Raw genomic sequence first — 26,446 nt, 5'->3', positions numbered from 1 at the left:
ATATTTACCTTTTAATTTTAGGTGGACACAATATCTTTATTTTACATTTATGTGGTGCTGAGGATCTAACCCAGTGCCTCATGCATGCTAGGCGAGCACTCTACCACTGAGCCACAACCCCAGCCCATCCTAGGTACTTTAGACACGAACAAGGGGAGACGGTATGTGGCAAAGGAAGCAATCACATCTCTAAGTTGGGTCCATGGCCATCTGCTGGGCCCTAGGGTAGAAGCAGAGAGCAGGTTTCCATGCACTCAAGCCTCACCTACCTCTACTTTTGGTCCTAAGAAGCTAAAATGGAACACTCAGACACTATGTGAAGGAGAGAATCATCAATGGAAGTCAAATGCTACGGCCTAAGATGTTTGTGTCCCCCACCCCGTTTATATATGGCAATCCTAACATCAAAGGCGATGGCACTAGGAGGTGAGGCCTTTGGGAGGTGATGAGATCATGAGTGGAGCCCTCACAATGGGACTTGCCCCTTCCCAGGTGAGGACCAGGAAGTGACCCTAACCAGACTCCTAATCTCCAGACTGTAAGGAAATAGTGTCTGTTACTTAAGCCACCTCGTCTGCAGTATTCTACCAAGTTGGTAGCCCCACCGAGAGTGGCATCAAGTCCCATTTCCCCCAGGTCTTAGAAGTGGTGCTGCCCAAGGGGAGAAGTGTTTGTGGGGCAAACCCAGTTCTGGGCACCCAGGTAAGTGATCCCTCCTACAGAACCCTGACAAGGGCGGGGCTGGATCTCCTGCTTTCCTGCAGCATCAGTTCATCCCCTGTCCAATGTGCCTGCCAAGGGTGCGTGTCGCCAATAGGACAGCTGCAATCCCTTTCAAAAGGAAGGCAAGTTTCAGCTCTCTGGCCAAAGACGGGGGTGACACAAAAATGCTCACCTCCCAGTCCCATCCTGGCAGCCCTGCCTCAGTTTTTGAATCACCTCTCAGCTTACCTCAGGCCCGGGGCCCTTGGTGAGGGCTAAAGATGACCAGATCATTTGCATGCGCTTCTATGTGCACATGCAGACACGGTAGAACCTTCGGGTTATTTGTTACCAGCCAGGCTAGGCACCATACCATTCAGTCTCACCAATTCACCCCCTCGGAGGGCAGGCCTCTTGTGTGGTCAGGAAGAGGCAGTGTGGGATCCAAGCATTTCCACCGTTACATGCCCTCAGAGCAGGACAAGGGGTGGGAGGGGCAGAGCATTCCCCTGGATGGGGGCCCCAGTTCAAATCTGCTGTCAGCTTCATAAGGACTACAGGCCTCACAGGACAAGATCAGTCAGGACGGCTTTTCTTGTAGGCCCAAAGGCAAACACCTGACCACCCATTTGGCTCAGAGTCAATGGCTCACTAACTCTCAGGCTGGAGACTCTTCTCAGAAGTCAAGATTCTCCAAAGTAAATGGTATAGGTTTCTCCTGCCAGTTTCACGAGGGCTCCAATGACCCAGAGACTCAGCCTCAGGGCCACCTGCTCCTCCAGTCAGCACACTGCCCTGGCCTGCCCATCCATCATAAATCACAGCTGTGCCACCTTCACTCCCCATAGCAGCAACAATTCTCCCAAGCTCCAGGCCACTCCAGGTCCTTCTGCCATTGTCTGCCACTCCAATTCCAGGTGGCCAGAGGCCGAGACACAGCTCTGGTGGGCTCAAGGGTAGCTGGATTCCTGCACAGCAGCGGTGGGAGGCAACATAAAAACTGTCCTTGATAAATCAGTCTCCATAGTGGAAGGGAAGCTGGACCAAGGGCTGGCAGAGGCCACCAGAGAGGGTCACAGAGGAAGGAGCAGGATTCTGTGCCTGTGAGGGGCACAGCCCTGGCCACGGTCCTATAGTCCCACACTGGGAGAGGAAGTACGCAGGCACATGCATGCCCTTCCTGAGGTACAACGCTAGGACATGACTGATGGTCCCTCCTCCAGTTACCTGATCTCTTTTACCCCTACACTGATACTGTCCTCATTGGGACAGCAGTAACAAAGTCACTCTGGCTTGTAGGGCACAGGTGGGGATGGGCAATGAGGAAGTCCATCCTGTGCAAAGATGCTTTTCTTCCTCTGAGCAGGTAGATGAGATATCTGGCTGGACCAAGTGTGGCCACACAGCTAGGCCTAGGTCTTGGGGATCCCTTGATTCCCCCATAATGTGGGGGAGGGCTGCTGGGGCTCATGCCAGAGGAAGAGGCACATCTCCTGGATGCCCAGGACAGCTGTGCTGCTCATGCTGTTAATGCTGCAGTGAAGTCTGCTGCTCATTAGGAACATTCGCAGGGTTTTCAGAGCAGGAGAGAGGAAACGGGACCCCTCGCTCTGAAGGAGTGTCAGAGAAGGCCTCTCTACCTCCCTGGCATGAAAATGGAGGAGGAAGGAGGGCTCTGCCCTAAAGTAGGGGGCAGCAGACACCTCAAGAGAAGACGAGCCTCCTATGGAAGGAGAAGCAGAGAGTATATGCACAGGCCAGGGCATGGCCTCGGTTCTACAGGTCTCTGAAAAGGGACCCAGACCTGGGGGACTGGGGAAAGGGAGGAGTTGACTTCTCAGGGCTCCACTGGCTAACAGAGACCTTCAGGGCCTGCACATCTGGCTAGGGACTCTGGCCCTGGTCATACCTAACAGCGGGTTAGGGCTTCCTCCTGTTCCCGCTCCTTCTCAGTACTCCTTGGAGGCTGTGCCTCACAGGCCACAAGTTGTGGGGCTCTGGTCAGGGCTGGGTCTGTCTCCTCTCCCTGTCCTGGGCTCTGCTGGCTGCTTCCCCTTCAGCCTAATCCATGGGCCCACCTTGGGGCCATTACCTCCCAACTGAGCACCTCCAGGGCAGAGGCTAAGTTCAACTGGATGCAGCAGAGAGCCAAGGCTTCAAGCCCTGGATGGTTTAATGGGAAAGTCTCCTGGGTCTACAAAAGCCCACGGAGAAAGTGTCAGACACAGGGCTCTTGACTCTCCAGGAACCCAAAAGCTTTAGGCTTACCCCACAACTTTACCCTGGCCACTTGAACACCTTCAGCATCAGGCTGCAGAGGGAGGTGACCAGACCTTGACCCAGTGTAGTGCCTGTCTCTCCTCTGTAGAGGTCCCATGTCACCACAACATCAGTTGGGGAAGATGTGTGATGAAAGTTCATGGTTTTTGAAACTAGTGGACTCAAAGGGATGATCTAGGACAGAAATGACAGCGACCCTGCTAGGCCAGCTTAGGAGAGGGCTGAGCAGAAGAGGCTGAGAGCCCTGCACCCCCAGGTCTGAGAGGCACACTCTCAGGGCAGAAGTGGGTGATTTCCCTGCCCTGGGATCAGGTACCAGGTAGAACCTGGCTAAGGGCAGCACCATTTTGGGGAGGGAGCACAACCAATTCCCTGGAGTTACCATATTTAGAGGCAGAAGCTCTGCCTAGCTTCTCAGGCATCACCATGGAAACCCGGTGTAACCCCAAATCTTGCTATTCTGCCTATGATACTCTCTCAGACCAGGCAGCGTGGGGATCTGCGTGTCGACTACTATTCTCCAGAAGGAAGCTCCATTCTCCGTCTCCAGGAAGCATTCTGACTGCATTTTTTTTCTGACTCACGGGGCATTTTCCTTTCAGGAGATGCCTGCATGCCACCCGGGACTCGGGGGAGTCACAGGATGGTGACTGGACATCTGTCAATGGAGGGTGGGTTCAGGCTGTGTCCTGCTGTCAGGTGGGCCTGTGCGACAGCTCAGCACAAACTGGCTGAAGGGCAGTCAAGGGGGTGTGAGGGAGGGGACCAAGCCCAGGTGCATCCCTCCCTTCCTGCCCATCCCTGACTGCAGCTCAGGGAGGCAGCCTGGGAGGACTTCATGACCTTAGGGCAGCAAGGCTCCACCCAGGCTGGCTCTCTTCATTCCCACTGCCTCTGGCCTTATAATGCCCAAGGGACCCCATCTCATCCTGCTCACTCTTGGGGTGGAGGTGGGAGGGTGGCAGCTGGAGGCTTGATCTATCAAAAGCAAAAGCACTTGGTGAGGCCAACTGTTTGACACAGAGGGGAAAGGATTAGTATGTGCTGAGTGCCCACAGTGGGTTCTGTTTCCTTCAGTACCCACCATCATTCTAGCAATCAGATACCAACAGACCTGTTTTGCAAATTAGTTAGTAAAAGCTCAGAAAGGTCACCTCATGCCCCCCAGCCCCAGGAATGTAGAAAGTATATCAGAGATGGAGGTGCAGAGCCCTTCCTGCCCTGGCCAGGGAGAGAGGGAGGGAGGGAGGGAGAGGAGAGGGGCCTGGAGAGACTAGCCCAGCCATCCTCTTACCACATGGGAATCAGGGTGGGGGACCCTGAAAGTCTCCCACTGGGTGGGGACACCCCAGGACTCTGCCTCCCCACTGCACAGCTGTCTCCTCTCCTGGGCTGTGGCAGTACAGGAATGCATGCAGCAGGCCACCCTTGCACATGTTCTTCCTCCCCAGAGGCCAACAGGATGATCAGGGGAGGGACACACACTACAGTGTTGACTAGCACCTGCCTACTGGCTGGAACCCTCCCTTGGGCAGCAGCCCCAGGTCACGCCAGCAGGCTACTGTGTCCTGGTGGCTTGGAGAAGATGGTGTGGACTGTGGTCCTGAGAACATGGAGAGGATCAGAACGTGTGTAGGGTGTGACTGCCTCAGCCCTAGCACGAAACCTTCCTTCCCTTCTCCAGGAACCCTCCTTCCCAGGCCTCAGCCCCACCAAGGGGATGTCAGCTGGCAAACCCAAGGCCTACCTGCGGGGTGGGTGGCTCTACTTTCCTTTTCTTCTTCTGGTTCTGCTTGTTGGTCCTGGGATAAACCATTAGCATCTCTAGCCACCTGGGGAGAAGAGAGGAGACAGACCACCAGATTAAGACCCTGACCCTTGCTGGAGTGGTCCAGGTTGCAGACACTGTACCTCCTCCCTGGAGATGCTCATCCAGTGGCTAGGCTTCCAGGCACTGAGCAAGGCAGAAGCACAGGCTGTGTCAGGCCCAGGTCCAGATGATGCCCCTGCCATGGCCACAGCAGATTCAGGGTACAAGGCAGGCTCCACTCTGGCAGAGGCCCTGGCCACAGGCCTTGAGGCACAAGGGCATATCACTATCATATCACGGACCTATCTCCACAGCTTAGACTCAGCTCTCAAACTGCCTGCTCTGAGTGGATTTGTGGAGTACACAGACGGGCAGCAGCTGGAGGCCATTTAGGGCTACTGAGGCAGATGATTTCTTCCTGACCCTGACAACTGCTTTTTCCCCTCCCCACGTTGGGACACTCGGCCTCAATGGCAAGTCACATAACCATATCTGCATCCTGGGTCAGGTGCTCCTGTCTGTCTTTCCTGTCTTCTCTGGTACTTGCAGACAGCCCCTTCTCTAGTGCCTGCTACAGCCTCCTCTGCTCATCACGGCTCCTCATGTGTCAGCACTAGGCCCCACCGTGGGTCTGAGCACTCAGGGTACAACAGAGTCAGGTCCCTAAGGAGGTACAAGTGCTTCCACTGGGCTGCCTGGGAGCCGGGCCACTGGGACTGGCCCATTCAACCTCCCTCCCAGTCTTCTGAATGGCCTTGAGGCTGCTGGTCTCTCTAGGGCTGGGTAGAGGGAGTAAGTGGTTCTCTTTCCAGTTTCCATATACCAGGCTTTCAGGCTGCTAAGGCCACCCTTCACACAGCTCTTTCAGAGGAGGTGGCACTGGGTGGAAGCCAGCAAGCACGCCTCACCTGCACTCTCCACCGGAGCTGGGGGCTGGCCCCCCTTCTTTCCCCTGCTCTGCTCTCCTCCTCTCATTCTCCCGACTCTGCCTTCTAGAGTTGGGCAGCCCAAGCACCCACCCAAAGTCACCCCTCTTCTTTCTTCACTTGGTTTATTTTGTTAACACCCTCAACATCTAGTTAACACTAGATACTTCCCACGGGGCTCCTGTGAGAAATCTGAGAAGTGAGGACACCTTCCATCACATGTTTCAGCATATGTGACCCCAGCCACAGCAGGGCCAAGCAGCGAGGAAGATGCCCAGTGCGCCACCAGGCCCTTCCCTGCCTCCTTAAACTGCATTCAGGTGGTGGTGCAGTGCAAGGACATGGTGGGCAATCCATTCCTTCCTCCCAGGAGCTGGCACCTGCAGAGCTTGGGGCTCTTGGAAGACTCTGCAATTCCACTCTGCTCCCACACACTTGGGGCCATGAGTGTGTGTATAAACTTGACCAGAGTCTGGTGAAGTTGTAGGATCTGTCCTCTACAGACACAGGTCCTTGGAGTGCCTGGCAGAAATATCAGCTGTCATGGCTGCTGAAAGGGCAGCCATAGCACCATGAGCTCCCCAAGTTCTAGGAGCAAGACACAAGAAGGGAGAGGGCTCGGGTCCCTGGGGAAGCCCTCGTCCTGCAGATAGTTGCAGTCTCCTTTCCTGCCGTGGGCCGTGAAGCAGAGACCTGCCGACCTCTCTCTGATGGCACAGGTGTTTGTCTATACTTTTAGCTCATAACTGAGTGTTACTGCCCATGGGCTGAGCTAGAGGCAGCCACTGTTCAATTCCTTTGTCCTTGTAAAATTCTGTGCAGTGTTCAAGCCACCACCGGATCTAGCCTCTAGTTTCAGAAATGAGGAAATGAAATCCTCAAGGGGATAGGCGTGCCTAAGGCAGAGCCAGAAGGTTACAGACCTCTGAGGTCCCAGCTTATAGCTACCACTCCTTCTATACTCCCCTGTGACATCCTTAGTAATGGTCCCTGGGCACTTCTGCTGGCCTCCCCCAAAGCCAGGGTGCCTAGGATCCTCCCTGTGCAAGGGGTTGGCTGAGAAGTCAGGCACTCACCCCTAAGGTGACCCACTACGGGGAACTTTGCTAGCAATGACTACAGAGCCCAGGGACAGTTTGCCACCATGAGAACCTACCTGCTAGACAGAAATGAGCAGGACCCCAACCCAGACAATGAGATAGGAAGAGCCTGGGGTGACCTATTCTGGCTGTGGCTATGGCACCAAGCCACAGCACAAGCCTTGGCTCTACGGAGCACCATGTACAGGATACCGAGGCCACATGCACCCAATACTTTGGTCTGCAAATAACAATGTCTATCCATGCTATATGGGAATAGCAGGCCCCATACATGCTAACAGAAGAGAAAACAGAGGCTGCATATGGTGGTACATACCTATAATCCCAATTGGGAGGCTGAGGCAGGAGAATAGCAAGTTTGAGGCCAGCATAAGCAACTTAGTAAGACCCTCTCTCAAAATAAAATGAGAAGGCAGGGGTGTAGTTCAGTGGCAGAACACTTGCTTATTAGCATGTGCAAGATCCTGAGCTTCATTCCCAGTAGGTGGGGAGGGGAGGAAGAGAAGAAGGGGAAAAGGAGAGGATGGCAAAATGAAAAAGGGGCCTGGGATACAGCAAGGACCCCACGATAACGGCCACATTGCTGGGTGTGGTGGCCATGCCTGTAATCCTCGTGGTTCAGGAGGCTGAGGCAAGAGGACCCTGGGTTCAAAGCCAGCCCCAGCAATGGCAAGGGGCCAAGCAACTGAGACCCTGTCTCTAAATAAAATACAAAATAGGGCTGGGGAGGGGGCTCAGTGGTTGAGAGCCCCTGAGTTCCATTCCCGGTAGCACCCCCACCACCCCCAAAACACCAAAAAGCTAAGCATCACCTTCATCACCTTTCCTAACCATCACCAAGCAGCTCCAGATACTCCCCTGCCTGCCTGGGGACCTCGGACCTCCTTTCTGCCTCACCTGTCACCCAGCCTGCTTAGTTACAGCCAGGAGGGAGTGTTTCCCTAAGGGATCCATTTTGGTCAGGTGTGTCTGGCCAGTGTCAGCAACAGCAGCTGGTGTGAAAAGGAAGTGCAGATGGCCACTCATACCCAGAAGGAGGACTGATAGCAGCCCTGCCTTTAGCCCTCAGGCTCCTCGCTGCAAGGTCTAGGTTCTTCAAAAGCCCTGGATACCCTTAAGCCCCGTGGTTCTAGATTAAGCTCAGGGACAGACAAAAAGGTACTCCTCCAGCTCATCCCCAGCAAAAAGATGGCCTCCCGCACAGGGCACCCTTGGCACCCAGCCTCTCACCTCCTTACTCTAGGCCTGGGTCAGAGATGCAGCTGAGATGCTAAAGCAAGGTGGTGCTCCAAGGAGTCTTCTGATTGTCAACCAAAGGGCTTCATATGTCCAATTCCTTCTACCCTGCAGGGCAGCCATCAGCCATTCCCTAGGTTTGCTTTCTTCCAAAGCCTCTTCTGACACATGTCCCTCCATTAATCCTTAAAGGATGAGTGGGAATTTCTGGGACCCACTCCCCAAGCTCCCAGCCAGGCATGCTGAGCCTTCCCATCCACACAGCGCAGGCAGTTTTACACCATGGCCCAGGCTATGACATGCTGGTACCAAATGACCACTGCTGGATCAGGAGGTCCTGAGCTCAGAGGCTTGGAGCGCACATCTGCCAAGACTATTAGCTATCTCAAAACACGGGCGTCCTTTACCTCACAGGCCTTCCTTTACCTCACAGGCCTTCCTCTAAACCTGCATAGAGGAATAGGATGAGCAAAGTGCTTGTCTGTCCTTTCCACCCAAAGAAGCCAGTCCATAGAGTGGGTTCACAGAGTGGCTTACAGGTGAGGCACTGGGGACATGACTAAGATAGGCCTCTACCCACATCCACATGGATCACCTGGAGCTTTTACCCGAGCCAGGCGATGGAGCCCAGCATCTCCACATGATGTGCTCCTCTGAATGGCTGACACTCAGCCTAGAGGAAAAGAGAAAAGAGGCGTATTTCCAGACTTAGGGGAGGGCATGGTCCACACCATGCAGTCCAGTGCCTGAGGCACATGGCAGTGGTGCGTCGGGGCTGGAGAGCCATAAGGGGCCTCATAGGGTCCACCAGGCAACTTGGACCTCTATGGTGACAAGGTTTAGGGCAGGAAAAGGACAGGGGCAGATGTGCTTTGGGGAATGTGCTGCCTTGTGGCTGAGTGATAGGAGGGTTGGGGTGTGGTGAGAATGGAGGTGGGGAAGCCAGTGAAGGGACCAGAGGAAGACATGATGGCCCCACAAGGAGAGGAGACCCCAGGGTCTGCAGGACGCATGGGCAGCCTTGTGGAGTGTATAGAAAACGCGAGGCATGGGACACAGGCCTGGTGGGCACAGTATGCTGAAGTGCTGAGAGAGACAGGGAGCTACAGAAGAGCCATGCTGACATGGCCAAAACTGCACTCAGCCCATTTTATGCTGAACTGAACGCCAGCCTGGTGCAAGGGCCCACTGACAGGGGGCAGAGCACACTGCCCCCTCCTGTTTGCTGAGTGCTCACCCGTTGATGATTTCCTTGGTTTCTGCCCTGATGAAATGCTCCTTCTCAGGTGTCAGGATGCACAGGGAGAACTTCTGGCCAGTACGGCCCTCCCCATCCACCACATCTGTGCACTGGTTCATGTTGATAGTGCCCTGTGGGAGGGTGGTGGGCTGAAAGAAAAGACAGGCAGAGTCACCAAGAGGTAGCAGAAAAGAGGCAGCACAAGGTGGCACCTCATCCTGGAGTACTTGGTCATTCTGGTCCTCCATCCTCCTAGTTCCACTTCCTCCCTTACCCACTCAGGAAGAAGCAGGCCAAGCCAGGTTTTCTCAGAGGACACCCGGCTGCACTTTACTTCCTCCTTGAAAACAATATCCTGGCTTGCACCAGAGGAAGGGGCAGGGATGGGGGAGAACAGGAAAGGGACAGCTCAGTGAGGACAGCTGGGGGTACAGAGGCAGCCAAGATCTTAGTCCCAGAGGGGTTGCTGATCCAAGAGAACAAGGAGAGAAGGCTCCAGAGGAGGTGGATCAAAATAGCCAGGTTATTTTTAGATACAAGGAGAGGACTGGAGCGGAGCCATATCCTTAAGCTCTGGCCATGGGGCTGGGGAACAGAGTTGGGCACCCTGAAAGGGCCAGCCCACCAGCACCTGCCCAGTCCTTGGAGCCTGCAGAGGCTGCCAGCCAGCTCTGATCCAAAACACTTTCCCCCCTAAACAGAAAAGCTGTTAGAAGCTGAAATTGGGGACAGAAAACCAAACACAGGAAAGGAAGGCTTTAAGAAAATTCACATAGGCAACAGCTAGAGAAGCAGGCCTTTCTAGAGGTGATCTGTCAGCCCTTATTTGGTGTTAAGACTCCCCCCACCAAATGTGTAGATGCTTTGGGAAGGTGGGCAGGGTGCTGTGGCTCCCACCACACCAGGACTACCAGCTCCCACAAGGAAGCGCAGTCAGTGGGTTAGAGCCCTGGGGCCCCCCCGGGGGGGGGGCAGGCTGACTCTGCAGCCCTCTGGGGTTTGCCTTTGTTTCACTCCTGGAGAAGCAGGAAATATTTGCATCTTCAATTTGAAAAAGAGGCAGATGGTGGCAGTAGGGGACAGCCCAATCAGTGCTTACTGCCAGCTCCCTGCTCATAGCTGAGGGAGGGTCCTGGTCTGAGGACAAGATGTGGTACCCATGCTAACCTCAGACCAACCACCCCACCCTACTCCCCCCGACACCCAGTGGTTTCATCTGCCAAACTCAGGTTAGCTGCCATCTCCCCAAGCCTCTTCCACTGGACTGGGTGGGATCTTCCTGTTACTGCCACTAGGCAGACCTGTAAGCCACTACTGCCACCTCTCTCAGCAGCCAGCCCTGATGCCTGCTGCAGGAGCAGACCCGAAGGTCACTAGGATCCACATACTACTCCCACTGGGTCTCTTTCCCAAGGCTGCAGAGTGAGCCCCCAACTTCAAGAAGCCTTTCCTTGTGGGGCCTCTGAGCTTAAATGAGCTCCACTGGCCTGGCTCAGAAAGGCAGGTGGCAGGGCAGAGGCTGGGCTCACAGGAGCCTCTGCTCTGGGTGGGACACGCCTTCAGCAGGGGTTCACAGTGCAGGGCCTCAGCACTGCAAGGGTGGGGCTGAGGAGCAGCAGCCACCCAGCACTCTCATTAGCATAGCAGGGTATCTCCAGGCACTGTGGGCTGGTACTTGAGGAGGGGCCAGCACTGGGAGCCAGGTGGGGCTGTCCTACAACAAAGCAGCAGTTGAGGGCAGTGGTCTCCAAGTCCATCTTGCCTGGATCCAAGTCCCCACAGCCTTCTGGCTGAAGAAGCCCAGGAGAGGGTTGTTGACCTTTTCCACCCCCTCTCTCTAGCCTCAGCCCCTTATCCTACTCTACAGAAGTCTAATCCCTAGGCCTTCTCTGAGGTGCTCCTCTAAGCTGCCTGGAGTTGGACTTCCCCACACAGAAGCATATGCTTCTCCTGGACCCGAGTAGAGACCAAATGACAAAGCTGTGCATGAGCCACGAGTGATCACAGAGGGAGGGGACTGCAGAGTCTTTTCCAGGGCACCATTTCTTCCTGGTCCTGGATTACCAACCCAACCCTTGGCCCGGGGTCTTAAAATGTTGACAGAATGTGCACTTGGAAAGGTACAGACGTGTGCCACAGCACCAATAGATAATAAGATATAACGTGTATCACGCAAAGATAAATAGAGATGATAAAACATCAAAAAAATTCTAATATTTTCTTCTCAAGGGATCACCCACTGGGCCTACTTCTGACAACTATTCCAGAATTCAGTGTCACCAAACCACTCATTGTCATCAAAGGCCTACTCTCCTCTTTGGCACAGAAACTGTTTCCACTGAGTGCTGGGCCACCAGCCATAGATCTTGCCTTGCAGCTGGACACAGTCATGGGTCTCAGCCTCACCAACCAAGTAAGAAGTAATGCCCACAGCTTCTCCTCCTCCTCACTGGGGCCTCAGCTTCCTCACATGTGAAACGGGGGCTCTATCTCCTTCCCAAAGGGGTTTTAGGAAATAAAAAGAAAGCCAAGACAGGCCAGGACTGAAGGAAACTGATGCTCATTTGTGACCTATGTGCCAGATCCCACAATTACAATGTCCTTCACGGCCCCTTCAGTATTACTGTGAGGCAGTCACCTGATCCTATTACATATGCAGCAACGGGAAAACAGAGGGAATGTCAAGGAATAGGGGACAGCTGTGATTCAGAGCCCAATACACTCATGGAGCTTCCAATGAGGTAGAAAGAAACTTGCTGCCAAAATTAGATGATCTCATTCTTAGTTAACCCTGGTATTAACTTTTCTTTTTTTTTTTTAATATTTTTTATTTGTCAACGAACCTTTATTTTATTTATTAATACATGGTGCTGAGAATAGAACCCAGCACCTCACACATGCTAGGCAAGCACTATGCCACTGAGCCCCAGCCCCAGCCCTAATTTTTCTTTTTAATAGCAGCTTTACTGAGATATAATTCACATATCACACAATTTACCAATTTACAGAGCACAAATCCAATGGTTTTTAGCATGTTCATGTCATGCTAACAATTAATTACATATGGAACATTCTCATCACCCCCCTAAAAAACCTGGCCAACAGAACTCACTTCCCTCTAAACCCCTGCACCACTAATCTGCTTTCTGTCTCTGGAGACTTTCTTATTCTGGATACTCCATGTAGACGGAGTCATACAATGCAACCTTTGTGTCTGCTTCTTCCTTGAGCATACTTTGAAGGACCATCTGCAATGCAGCATGTGTCAGTATTTCACTCCTTTTTAGGGCTGAATAACGGCCCATTCTGTGGATTTACCACATTTTGTCTGGTCACCTGTTGATGGACACCTGGGTTTGTTTCCACTTTGGGGCTGTTGTGAACAATGCTGTTATGCATGTTTACATACGAGTATTCATGTGAACGTATGCTTTCATTACTCTTGGGTGGAAACCTAGGAGTGAAATTGCTGGGTCATATGGGAACTGTTTAACTCTTTGTGAAACTTCTAGACTATTTCCCAAAGTGGCTGTGCCATTTGACATTCCCTTCAGCACCATTAAGGATCTGGCATTAACTTTTAAGACTTTATTTATGCTGTGCTTCCAACCAGTGCTCTTGGACAACAGGTCGGGGTATGTATAACTGTCAACCTGCTAAGAAAATAGTTCCCTCCAAGTCTCAACCAGCACTGCCTAAGGAAGCAAGCACCAACGCTTTGTGTGTGGGGTGAGAGTGGGGGGAGTATGTGGGTGGGGGGAGTGGCTGGTGGAAACTGTGGATTGAACCCAGGGGCATTTAATCACTGAGCCACATCCCCAGCCCTTTTTAATATTTTGTTTAGAGACAGGGTCTCCCTGAGTTACTTAGGGCCTTGCTAAGTTGCTGAGTCTGACTTTAAACTCATGATTCCCCCTGCCTCACCCTCCTGGGCTGCTGGGATTACAGATATGTGCCCCTGTGCCTGCCTTCACAAGTACCAGTGTTACAGTAGTACTACTGGCAACAAGGCCACTCACCTGAACGTGGCCCTGGTCCAAGCCCTGTCCCCGCATCCTCCCACTGAACACTCTCATGACCCCATGGGGCAGGCACCACAGTCATCTGAATCCTACACGTGAGAAACAAAATCGGGTGGCCCATTTTCAGAATACAGTATTTAGCTTATAAATGTAAAATTGGAATGTAAGAAAAGCAGCAGAAGGGGAGAACAGAGTGGAAAGTTACAAGCAGGTAACATTTGAATGTGAAAAATTCACAGCCCTTTGACCAACAGGAGGCAAGAGGGAAGGTGCTGGGCCAGGGAAGAGAACGGGCCAGCCCAGCCAACAGAGAGAGAAACTGCAAGACGTCTCAATCCAACAAGACTTTCCTGCCACAAGAGAACAAAGGGAGGTGGGACAACAAAGGTATATTTCTTTAAATAACCCAACAGAAGGCAGAAGAACCTAGGCAATGTTTGGGATGACTTCACCCCCACAGTACTCAGCCAGTGAGGAATCAGGGGAGAGCGCTTGCGCATTAGGGTATAAATGCTGACAGTAACTGCCCTGGGTGGGCATGCTTACCTAAATACTAGATCTTGCAAGACCATCATTAAAGTCTTGCTTTACCTGTGCCTTTGTCTCTTAGTTTATTCTTTGAGATAGAACAGGTGAACACTACAGAGGGCAAGTAGGCCACCAAGTAGCTAAATAACTCATCCAAGGTCACAGTGCTCAGAGGTAGCCACGTCAGGATTCAAATTCAGGCTCCTGGCTCTAAAGTAGCCCCTTTGCTACTCTGCACGCAGTCACTCTCCTACAAAGAAAAAGCTGGAGCAGATTCAACCAAGTGTTCCAAGACAGCGCATGATTCTGGCCAGTGCCTCTTCCCTCCCCTGCTGCCTCTGTCTAGGAGCAGGACACACCCATCTGTATTCTCAGCCCTTAGAAGACAGAAGAAAATGTTCAGGCTGGGTCCAAACCTTGTGCTCCAAGAGCAAGGGCAAGCATCTAGGCTGTAACCCAATTTCAGGCAGAGGGAACGCCCGTTTCTGACGCTGTCAGCAAGAAGCCAGCTCCACTGAGCTCCCTGCCCTAGTTCTGCACCTCCAAAGGTGAGCAACCCAGGCCTCCTAAGAGGCCAAGCTTCACCTAGTTTTGCTTATTCCTGAAAAAGAGATGTACCAGTCGAACCAGAGAGAAAAAAAAAGAGAGAAGCAGGGGAGAGAAACCACAGGGAGGGGCCACTCAGGGTGGCCTTCAGATAGCTGCTGTCACAGAACCACAAGATTCTCCTACTTGAGACCTAGCAGGAATCACATATGCTGCCCCCCCATACCCCCCTTTCATATGGTGAAGGAAAACAGGCTCACAGCTGATTATCTCAGGTAGTTTATTACTGTAACAGAATGCCAACACACACGGCAATCCACTCCTAAGTGTATACCCTAGGTATACACCCAAAAGAACTGACAGCTATTCTAACAAAAATGCTCACAGAAGCCTGATTCATAATAGTCAAAAGGTGGAAACTACCCAAATGCCCACTATGGATTAAAAAAAATAATGAGATTCAGCCATACAATGGAATATTATTCACCCATAAAAAGAATGGAACAGTGACACACACTGGAACATGAGGGAATCTTGGACACATGACACTGAGGGAAACGAGGCAGTTGCAAAGGGACAAGGCAGTTTAATACAAATGCATTTTGATGAAACATTCACAATGAGGAAACACATGAAGAAAGACAGGAAGAAGATCAATAACTGCAAAGATATAAGGGGGGACCAGGAGGTGAAGAGTGACATTGTGTATGTGGTTTCCATGTGGAGCGATGAAAAGGTTTTAAAATTAGACAGAGTGATGTTGTAAAACATTATGATTATATAAAATCACCACTTTACATTGGCTAAAATGGTGAATTTTATCTTATGTGTACCCCCCAACACATATAATACACACAACCCACACCTGTACAGTTGCCGTGAAACCGAAGGGACTGTCAAGTAAAGGGGGCTTGGCTGGCCCTGCATGCTGCTCCTCCTGGCTCCTGGCGCATTCCCACACACATCGTACCAGGGCAAGAATGTAGTCAGGGGTTTCCCTTAACAACCTGTCTCAGGAGGAAGGAAGAAGAGTCTTGGGTGTTTGGTCTCCCACTTCAGGACAGAGAGGCAGGTCCTGCGACATTGATGGTGCTCTAGGCACTAGATAATCTGTTCCCCTGAGAGGGGAGGGGAACCAAAGTCTCTGTGCAGACCTTGGCCACTGGCTGCTTATGAAAAGGTGGCGAAGAGGCATCTTGAAAATGAGGGGCCAAACCAGGGGTTTATCTAGGAGTAACCCACATACTCTCTACACGTGTCCTGCAGATCCCACCTGACCTTGGGAAAGGCTGGAGCCTAGTTTCCAAGGCTACATCTGGATCAGGGGGAGGCAGGGCCGGCCCTTCTATGGAACCCCAAGTGGACAGAAAAGGGCTCTGTACACCAGCATCACGTCGCCAGCTGCCCTCCCCACCAGCTCCAGGCACGTGCAGACCAGCTCTGAGTGCTGCACCTTTCTTCCAACCACCCACCAGGCAGTCATTCTGCTGCCAACCAATCTGAACTGGGGTCTGGACGGTAAGTGGCAGGCCGGCCTGAAAGCTGGGGTCCTGGGAGAGGCTGTGGGAGCTTGGCAGGCCATGGCAGCTTTGGGCTCCTGTGCACAGCAGGAGGCCTGGGCTCTGCACCTCTGTACAGCTCCATGGATGAGTCCAGGGTCAGGCCAACCCAGAGCTCTCTGTCATGAGTAGAGATCTGGCCAGGCCACCTCTCTCAACAGCCTCCCAGCATTGCTCTCCCTGTATCTGAAGCTCTGCACTAGCCTACTTCACCTCTCGGACTAGCTCACTGAGAGGTCCACAGAAACTGGCTCAACAGGCCAGCCTCCTCAATGCTGCCCCTGTCAGAGATGCCCACTGAAGTCCCTAACCTCCTGTGTGGTTACCCTGTATTCTTTAAAGGGCAGGCTTGTGCATAGCCCCTGGCTATGGGTCACCCACCTGTTCTCCACACGAGACCGGAAAGTACTAGATAAAATTAATTTTATTCACCGCTATCTATCTAGCTTGGCACCTCCTAAAATGAACTTTGGTGAATATTTTTAGATGATACTTGAACAAACAAACTTTCAAACTCCACTGGATTTATGGGATAGATTTACAATATAAACATTTTTCCCTCATTTTTAATTGATGCATTATAGTTGTACGTATTCATGGGACTTGTTGTCATATATTTGTACCTGCAAACAATATTACAGTATAATTGACCAATATCACTCCCCACATTGCCGCCTGCCCCCACCCTACCTCTCACCCCTTGGTCCTTTTCCTCTACTGATCTCCCTTTGATTTTTAGAAGACTTGCCCCCACCTTTGTTTTCTTTTTTCCTCTCTAGTTTCCACATGAGAGAGAACATACAACCCTTAACCTTTGAGTCTGACTTACTTTGCTTAACATGTTGGTGTCTAGTTGCATTCAATTTCCTGCAAACACTATGATTTCATTTTTATTTATGACTGAACAAAGCTCCACTGTATATACCAGTTTCTCTATCCATTCATCTGTTGATGGACCCCTAGGCTGATTCCACAGTTTGGCTATTATGAATGTGGTGCTATTAACGTGGGTATGCATGTATCACTGTAGTAAGATGCCTGTAGTTCTTTAGGGTAAATACCAAGAAGTGGTACGCCTGGGTCGTAGGGTAGGTTCATGCCTAGTGTTTTAAGGTGCCTCCATACTGATTTCCATAGTGGTTTTACTAACTTACAATCCCACCAACAGTGTAGAAGTGATCCTTTTTCTCCACATCCTCTCTAGCATTTATTATTACTTGTACTCTTGATGGCTACCATTCTAACTGGTATAAGATTTCAGAGTAGTTTTGATTGGTACTTTCCTAATTGCTAATAATGTTGAACATTTTTTCATGTTTTTATTGGCCACTTGTATTTCTTCTTTTGAGAAGTGTCTGTTTAGTTTGCCCATTTACTAATTGGGTTATTCGATTTTTTGGTGAAAAGCTTTTGAGCTCTATATATTCTAGATATTAATCCTCTGTCAGAAGAGTAGCTAGCAAAAATATCCTCCCATTCTGTGGGTTTCTCTGCACATTCCTAATTGTTTCCTTTGCTGTACAGAAGATTTTTAATTTCATGTTGTCCTATTTACTAACTCTTGGCATCATTTCCTGAGCTTCAGGGGTCCTATTGAGAAATTCATCACCTGTGCCTAAAAGTTAGAGTGTTGACCCTGTGTTTTCTTCTAGGAGTTGCATGGTTTCTGGTCTAATTCCAAGGTCTTTGATCCTTTTTGAGTTGATGTTTGTGCAAGGTGAGAGATAAGGGTCTACTTTCATTCTCCTACATACGGATAACCAGTTGTCCCAGCACCACTGAAACATGTGTTTTACTTATAAACATTATAAATATTTTACATGTAAATAAATGTCTTCTTTACAAATTAGGAACAAAGATCTTTACCAAAGCCCGTGTTCTACGGGTTGACAGGATGACACATGTGCAAAGACCAGACAAAACAGGCCCCACAGCTTTTCCACCTCAGCACCTGGGCTAGCAAGGCCACGGAACTGGTCTGCAGCCCCCACCCAGGTGTCGGCCAGAACTCGGCTGTGATTAGCAGAGGGTCAAGGTGAAAGGCAAGAGGTGAGTGCAGTGATGCTGCTTATTCCATAGACATTAAATGCCCCAGACAGGCTGATTGACAGAGACAGAATGCAGATGGGTGGGTGGTTTGCTAGGGTGGGGGGCAGGACTGCAGGGAGAGCTAATAATGTAGAGTTTCTTTTGGAGGTGACGAAAACTAAAGATGCAGTGATGGTTGTACAACCCTGTGAAAGTTCTAAGACAATGGACTGGCACACTTAAAACAAATTACTGTACAGATAACAGAAAAGAGTCAGAGTGTGACAGCCAGCAGGCTCACTCCTGGAGAAGCCTGCGCAGCTCCTCTCATGCTCCCACAGGAAGGAACACTGACATCCAGTCCAGGCCTGCAGACCCTCCACTGGTGCAGTGAGGTCTCAGTTCCCATGACAGCATGGGGCCTCTACCACAAGAACAGGCAGGGACCCCAGCAGTATGACTAAAACACCAAGGACCTAACTCACAAGCTACTGGGATCTGACCCCAGATGACTGCCCTACTCACGGGAGCAGCTCTCCTACTCCTGGGAGGCTCCCCTTTAAGACCTGCTCTGGCCTCACCCACAGCCGTGTGGGCTTTAGAGGTATCCGAAGTTTCCACTGATTAGGGGTCTCTAAAATGTGACACATCTGCTGATCCCGGCAGGACAGAGAGCCCGTGGTGCAGTGCAGTCCGTACTCTGGCCTGCAGAGGCGGGTGACGCCTGCACCCTGCACACTGAAGTGGTCTGGGGACTTTGTGGGGTACCTGAGGGGATGACCCACTCGGGGCTTCTGTAGGAGCGGGGGGCATCTGTTAGACTGGCTAAACTGATTTTTGCTAGGGAGAAAACAACACAAGGATCTTTCTCACTTGCTGCCAAGACCAAGAAGTTCCTTCTCACACCTGCTGTGTGAGCCTGGCCTACTGGCTAGGGAGCAAGATGCCCAAGGACCCCACCAAGTGGCCAGAGCCGGCTCTCAGCCAATCCTCCCACCAGTCAAGGGCCACCTTCCTCCATAAGCCAGAAGCGGGAGAGCTTCCATCCTCCTCGCCCACTTGACACAATGGCTGCCTAAAGGGCCCTGCCAGAACCACGCTCTCACTACAGCACCTGCGATCCTGAAGCCACAGCATAAGGAGAAAAGCTATGATGTGCTGAGTCGAGGACCAAGGGCAAAGGTTTCCTAACACTGGACCTGGCAGCGATTGTTTAGATATATTTGGAGCAAAGAGAAAGACAAACTAAATTGGACTTCACCAAATATAAAAACTTCAGAGCATCTAAAGACACTATCACAAAAGTGAAAACATGAAAGCAAGAACAAACAAATCATCTATCTGACAGAGCATTAACAATATCCAGAATACAGAGAAGTCCTAAAATCAGCAGCAACAACAACAACAACTATGATTAAAAATGGGCAGAGACTTGAACAAACATTTCTCCAAAGAAGAAAGACAAAGAGCCAACAAGCCTACAAAGACACCTGACAACTTTAGTCATCAGGAAAATGCCAATCAAAACCACAGTGAGAAATACCGCAGCACATCCACTAGGACAGTGGTAAGTTAAAAAGTAAATAAATAAATCAGAAAACAACAAATGCTGCCAAGGATGTGGAGAAACTGGAACCTCTAGGTATCACTTAGGGGAATGTATAATGGTACGGCTGCTGTGGGAAACAGTATGGAGGTTCCTCAATAAACTAAACATCTGAACACAATTCAGAATGACGTTTTTATATTGGGTAATATACTTGTAGGTTTATCCCCAGAAGAACTGAAAGCAAGAACTTAAAAAGATATTTGTAGGGCTGGGGATGTGGCTCAGTGGTAGAGTGCTCGTCTAGCACATGTGAAACTTGGGTTCCATCCTCAGCACCACAGAAAAATAAATAAATAAAATAAAGGTATTGTGTCCAATTACTTCTAAAAAATACATATTTAAAAAAAGATATTTGTATACCATTTTCACAGTAGCATTATTCACAATGGCCAAGAAGTGGAAGCCACCAAAATGTCCTCTGATGCGAATATAAACAAAATGTGGAATGGTATTCAGCCACGAAAGGGAACAAAATTCTTGACGTGTGCTACAATATGAATGAACCGTGAATGAAATAAGCCAGCCACAAAGGACGAACACTAGATGATCTCACTCTTACGAGGTACCTGAGGTAGTCAAATTCATAGAGACAGAAAGAAGAGTCACGGCGGCCAGGGACTCGGGGGAGAGGAGGGGACTAGTGTGCAATGGGAGAGTTTCTTCTGGGGAAGATGAAGCTTTGGAGACAGACACTGGTGGTGGCTGCAGAGTACTGTGAGTGTACTGAACGACACTAAACTATGCAATTAAAAATCATTAAAATGGTGAATTTTGTGATGTCTATTTGAACATGAACACACAAACACACACACAACCAAGTGTCTAGACCAACTCTGATTCCCAAATTGGGAATAACAACAACAAATACAGTGAGAGCGGAGACAGCAGGGACAAAATGCCTCCTTTAGGCCCACGTGCTTCTTGTGGGGAAATGGTCATCCTACAGACAGAGCGGAGGCAGGGAAGACAATGGAGTCTGGCTCACTCACTGCCGGTGGTCTTCCACAGTGGCTACAGAACAGAAGACACACAAGGGCATGGCCTCCACCCTCCGATCCTTCCACATTTGCAACCTCACCTCCAGGCTGGGGTAGCAGTTGGCAGAAAAGCCACTGTCCTAGGAAGATCCCAGGTGCAAACCCCACACCAACACGGGCCCAGCAGAGACCCAAGTCCTCTGAGCTGAGCAGGACTGGCACAGGTTGGCATGCAGGTCTGTTCCCTCAGCTTGGCTCCTGAAGAAGCCCAGTCTCCTCATGAGCAGAAACACTCAACCTCCTCTGGCTGCAAAATGGCCCTCCATCAGCAGGTCTTCAAGAGCTGGCCTTGAGGATCTGAAGGATCTGAGTCACCACCTATCTTACTGGCATCTGGGCCTGTAGCTGATGGCTCTGTTCCCAGATCACTAACTCCACAAGCATCTACTGGAAGCCAAACCTGGGAGCCACAGGGAGCCACAGTAATGAGTGAGACATGGCACCCACTGAAGGCTGTTCGTGGTACCACAGAGAAGAGAGGGTGTTCATGGCCATCAGCGCACAGTCAGATAAGCACTGAAGTAAAGGTGGGAACACAGCCCACTGGGAGCAAGGGAAGGAGGCCAGGCATAGAGTCTGAGTATTTTAAGGTGGCTGAAAGTGTAAAGGCTGGACTTGTCCTGGGAAGTCCCAGGAGGAGCTGAGCATCAAGAGCAGAAGAGTGGAAAGATGGATGAAGTGTGTTTAGCAAGGGGCTTACAGTAAACGGGTGTTCTGTCCCCACCACAGCGAGGAGGCATCATTTCCACTACAGACAATGAGAAACCTCTCAAAATGCAAAGCAGCAGGTCATGAGCAAATTGGGCTGCCAGGGCCAGTGTATTCTTCAGGCACCTCATGGGTGCTGGCCCTGTCCTAGCACTGGGAATACAGCAATGAACCAAAATGACAGAAGACCTGGTATGCCCCCCGTCCACCCCCGAGTCTGACCTTTCCGCCTGGAGTCGAGCAAGGCAAACAAACAAGGCAGGCTGTGCTACCAGCAGTGACAAAACAGCCCACAGCCCCCGACTCCTGTGTCTCTTCCTGCCGTCTTCTTGTGCCGGAGTCTAAGAATCTTGTGGCTAAAAACACGAGGTCCTGAGAAGGCCCCCAGCCTAATCCCCACTGGCACTCCAGTGCACGTTCTCCCAAGGCGCCCACCACCGGGCCTCCTGGCACAGAGACAGAAAACGGCTCCTGGGTGAGTGGGCAGCGGAGGAAACGCCCCTGGTTGTGTCCTCGCCCTGGACACCTGCCCAAGCTCTCCTGACAAGGGCACCCCGACTGGCACCTCATCTCCCCGTCCTTCCCAGCAGTGAGCAGCTTCCTCTTTCCCCAAGACTCTGCAGCACTTTCTCTTTTTTTAACTTTTTAATTCAGAATGAATTTAGATTTATAGAAAAGTTGTGAAGAGAATACGACGAGCTCCTACATACCCCTCACCCAGCTGACCTCGTCACTAACACCCTTCATGGCTGTGGGGTATCGGTCATGAGTGGCCAGCCAACACTGAACTGACTGAAGCCTGGACTGCTCAGCACGCCGTGTTCTGTCTCCTCAGTCCTGGTGCCCTTTTCCTGTTCAAGACCACATCCCATTCAGTTGTCCTACCCCCTCAGGCCACTTTTGGCTGAAGTGGTTTCTCAGGCCCCTGGTTTTGATGACCTTGCTACTTGTAGGAAGTTGGTGGGGCCTTTGGTAGGATGTTTTGGTGGGTATGTGTGAGGTCTTCCTCACAACTGGTCTGTGGCTGTGGGCTTCAGGGGGGACACCACAGAGGTAAGATGCCCATCCCATCCCACCGGGTCTAGGACATCACTGTGGATGACGACTCTGGGCACCTGGCTGGGGTGGTGGTGCCCGCGTCACCCCTTCCCCTGATCCCTGGAAGGAAGTTACTACAAACAGCCCACAGTGAGGAGCAGGGAGTGCCATGCCACTTCCTTAAGGGGAAAGTGTCTGCACGAATTACCTGGGATTCTTCTGCAGAGGGCATTTTGCCTCTTCTCCTTCATTTATTTCTGATTCAATCCTTTACTTACATTGACTTGTGGGTATTTATTTTCCATGTGCACCTGTGTAGTCTCAAAGTACTACCTCACTCTCAGAAGTCTGACAATGTGCTCCATTTACATTTCCTGGCTCAGCCCTACATCAGCCAATTCCCCATGGAGCCCTGGTTCCTTCACTGGAGAGTGGCATTAGAAACCAAGGTCTGGGTGGTGGATGTGTTTCAGCTTCCCGGCCTTCTCAGCTCAACAAGGAAACAGGGGGTACTGTGAGCCGAGCACACACATCAGCACCCATAGCTCCCTCTGTGTACATATCGTTGCGTGTCTCTACTCTGCATCTAGTCTGCACCCAGCTAAACATTCTGAGGTGTCCAGCTCTGACCCTCTACCACATGCATCATTCTAGCCTTCTTCCTGCTCACCTGTGCCCTCCCACTCCAACAGCTGCTGTCCATTTGCTTAACTGCCCAGTTCCAGTCTGAGGCATGGAGGTTTCAGAAGTGCTCACCAGCATCCCTGTGGGACAGGGCTGTACACTTTCGGTGCAGGGCTCACATACTGCCTCTTTGCCTTCAGACTGCATACAGCTTATTTCCAAGGTACACGCTTCCTTTTACATGACTACTTAGAATCTCTTCAGGTGAACTCCTGGAGAAGAACCTGCCACCATTCCTAGTACTCAAGAGTTCAGCAATCGGTATAATATTATTGTCTGCATATTTTATACCTCTGGCATGGTTTTTTAAAAAACCTTTCCAAGGCATGTCTGGATTAGGAATGGAGAAAACTAGAGGATGAAAGAAGAGAACATAGGAGGGGCAGGGAGTGGAGAAGATTAAAGACACCCCTTGGCTACAGTTGCCTTTCCGGCCTGAGCAGTCTCAGTTGTTTGCAAACTAGGGCAAGTGGGAGGAGAGCCATCCTGAAGGCAGGCGGAGACTGGCAGGCGGGTGGGCCAGGGGTGGTGTGCTGCTGCTGAGTCTGGCCTTGTGTATCCTGGTTCATCTGGCCTCCAGCCTCTGGTCTCTAAATCTGCCTTAGCCTGGGAGGGAGAGAGTGCTGCCCTTCCACACTATTTAACTGCTTTTCTGCCCAAAGGCTGTCAGGTAGATCTAGGGAGAAAACAAGCTGCTGTTTGCTACGGCAGGACGAGGAAGCAATGCAGTGGTGAGGGGCCCGAGCCACCCAGAGCCATCCTCAGCACCCTTCCTGCCTACCCTAAGTACTAGGCTCTCATGCAGTAGTACCAGAACACCCCAAGGCTAGAGAAGAAGGCAAGTCGTCTTATATTGGAAGGTTTTAAAGTTGAATGCCATGGCTCCCAACTATTCTAAATAATATAATCACCCTGGAAGAATCAAAAATAGAGTTCCCATGCTCAGAGACTCTGACTTAAATTTCCTGGAATGGGGTGGAGGCTAGTGCTTTTAGCACCCAGCTGAGGTTGGAAGCCCTGCCTCAAAGGGAGACTGTAATCTCTCTTTGCTTCTGTAGCAGCCCTGCTCTCCGCTGTCTAGTGGCTGACTTTCTGTCACAGGCTGGCCATCCAGCTGGACTAATTCACTCAACACTTTTTGGCTAGGCCCTAGAGGACCCGATGAACACAAAGATGGAGGGAGAGTGGAGACAGAACACAACTGTGAAGAACTGGTGGGCAGTGGGGACAGACGTCATGGAAAGAGGATTTCACAAGGGGCTTCAGCCAGCACCCCCAAGTCTCTGCCAACGTAACAAAGGAAAAAGAAACCCTCAATAAGCCTGAGGAATGGGGCGTGGTGGGAGCGGAGGTAGAGAGTGACAGCCCTCCCCAAAGGCACAGCACTGAGAACCCGGGAAACAGGGAGAGGTGGAGGCTGTGCCAGGCTGCACCACCCAGAGGACAGTGACCTTTTCAGAAATGTGTGAGGTAAGGAGATGTGGCCAGGACTGCATATATGTGTGATGAGAGGGGACAAAGCCCAGGAAGGCTGCACCTCAGCTGGCCCCGCTGTAATGAGCAAGGCTGTGGGCCCTGCCCTGTGGGGCTGGCTCCTTAGGCTTCTGCTCAGAGCAAGCACCTGGCTGAAGCAGAGCACCTACTGACTCACGCCAGCACAGGTGCACCTCATGGCTCTCACACGTTTCTTTCTGCCTATCATTTACAAACCATGGGCCATAGCTTGGCCCCAACACCAGCAGGCCTGGGGTCACCACGGGCAGGACTGGCCAGTCAACACAAGATGGACGTCTAAAAAACGCCAATCACCCCTTGGGAAGAAACTCTGGGTATGTTTTTCACAACTCCGATCATCTGAGAGAGGAACTCTAGGCTGAGCTTGCGAGGAATCAGGAAGCAATATGCTTTCAGTGCCTTCCAGGTCTCAGACACAAAGATGGCATGGGAGGGCGGTGAGCGCCTCCAGCAAGGGCTCCCTGGGGACAGCTGGGCCCTGTGCATCAAGTCCCCCTGAGTGCAGGCCAGGCCATGGCCCCGCGCCCCACCTTCCACCACAGGGACACCATTCTCCAGGGAGAGATGCTGGTTCCCACCCAGGCATTCCTGCAACAAGAGCACCTGGCTCAGGATGCACCAGCCAGCCCCCAACCCTTTGGAGAAGGAAATGGACCTGGAACTGAGAACCTCAAGCCCCTGGGGGATGGGCTTTGTGCCCAAAGGTCAGGTACAGAACAGTCTGAACAGTGCCCAGCTGCTGTCTGACTCCTTCTCTACCCACCTATCTGAGTCTCCAAGTAGCGATGAAGTTACCAACCTACCCCAGCTCCTTCCTTTAGACAGGGGCTTTGTCATTGGAGAGTCTGGATGTCCTAAACCTAAGTCCAGAACCCTGGAGAAGTATACTACTGTGCTCAGACCTCAGTTTAGAGAGAAAACTCAGTGTACTGGTCAACTTTTTCGCTGCTGTGACTGAAAGAACCAGCCAGCACGATTACAGAGGGAGAAAAGTTTATTTGAGGGCTCAGAGTTTCAGAGAGCTCAGTCCACAGACAACAGGCTCCATTCCTTGGGGCTCAAAGTGAAGCAAGACATCATCGTGGAAGTGTGGAGGAGGGAAGCAACTCATATAATGATCAGGAAGCAGAGAGAGAAATCTCCACTTGCCAGATACAAATATATATACCCCTAAACATGCCCCCAAAGCCCTCCAGCCACACCCCACCTCCCTTCAGTCACCACTCAGCTAATCCCATCAGGTGATTAATTCACCAGCTGGGTTAAAGCTCTTGTGATCCAATCATTTCTTCTCTGAACCTTCTTACATTGTCTCACACATGAACTTTTGGGGAACACCTCACATTCAAACCACAACCCACAGCACACCCCTTGGGGTGGGGCATGGTATTGGGGTAGAGCCCGTTAAACCCCAGTACCCTCCAGGCTCAGCTTCCAAAGGGCAGGGGCAGGAGCTGGGAACTCACCCAATATGTTGAAAGCAAAACCTCCCTTGAGAAGGGGATTTGATGTCAAGTTTCCCTTCAGTTTATTTTCTGCTTCCAAGACTTCCCCATCCCAATTAAGGGATTATTAAGAAACAAGATCCGTGCCAGCGTTATGGGAAGGCAGACACTGGAGAAATAGGTCTTACTTGGGAAGCGCCTCCCCCTGGGGATTCCACCTTATTCCTCAGGGGAGCAGAGCTTCTCCCACAGCTCAGCCTCAACACAGTGAGGCTTTAAAGCGCATCCTTACAACCTGCACTCCACGGCTGTGAAACCTACAGAGGGGTCGGTTCTGAAGGCATAGGAAACATATTTTTTCCCCTGCAGGTATGGACTCTTCCTCTTATCATGCTCCTCACCCTGCTCCAAATCTGCCTCTGAGACTGATCTC

General features: G+C 51.2%; 1 protein-coding gene across 5 annotated transcripts in view; it reads right to left on the bottom strand.

Annotated features, from left to right (window-relative positions):
• Positions 1-26,446, bottom strand: part of Mprip (myosin phosphatase Rho interacting protein) — a 134,083-nt gene that overhangs the window by 45,227 nt on the left and 62,410 nt on the right. For all 5 annotated transcript variants that reach the window (XM_026408721.2, XM_077801173.1, XM_077801175.1 and 2 more), the window contains exons 4-5: positions 9,292-9,443; positions 4,730-4,814 (exon numbers count right to left, since the gene is read on the bottom strand). In XM_026408721.2, coding sequence (XP_026264506.2) covers positions 4,730-4,814; positions 9,292-9,443 — 237 coding nt within the window. The remainder of the gene's footprint in view (positions 1-4,729; positions 4,815-9,291; positions 9,444-26,446) is intronic.

The sequence above is a fragment of the Urocitellus parryii genome, chromosome 7 (assembly GCF_045843805.1).
Source record: "Urocitellus parryii isolate mUroPar1 chromosome 7, mUroPar1.hap1, whole genome shotgun sequence".
In the NCBI taxonomy this organism is placed as follows: domain Eukaryota; kingdom Metazoa; phylum Chordata; class Mammalia; order Rodentia; family Sciuridae; genus Urocitellus; species Urocitellus parryii.
This window is presented reverse-complemented; position numbering and strand designations above follow the sequence as displayed.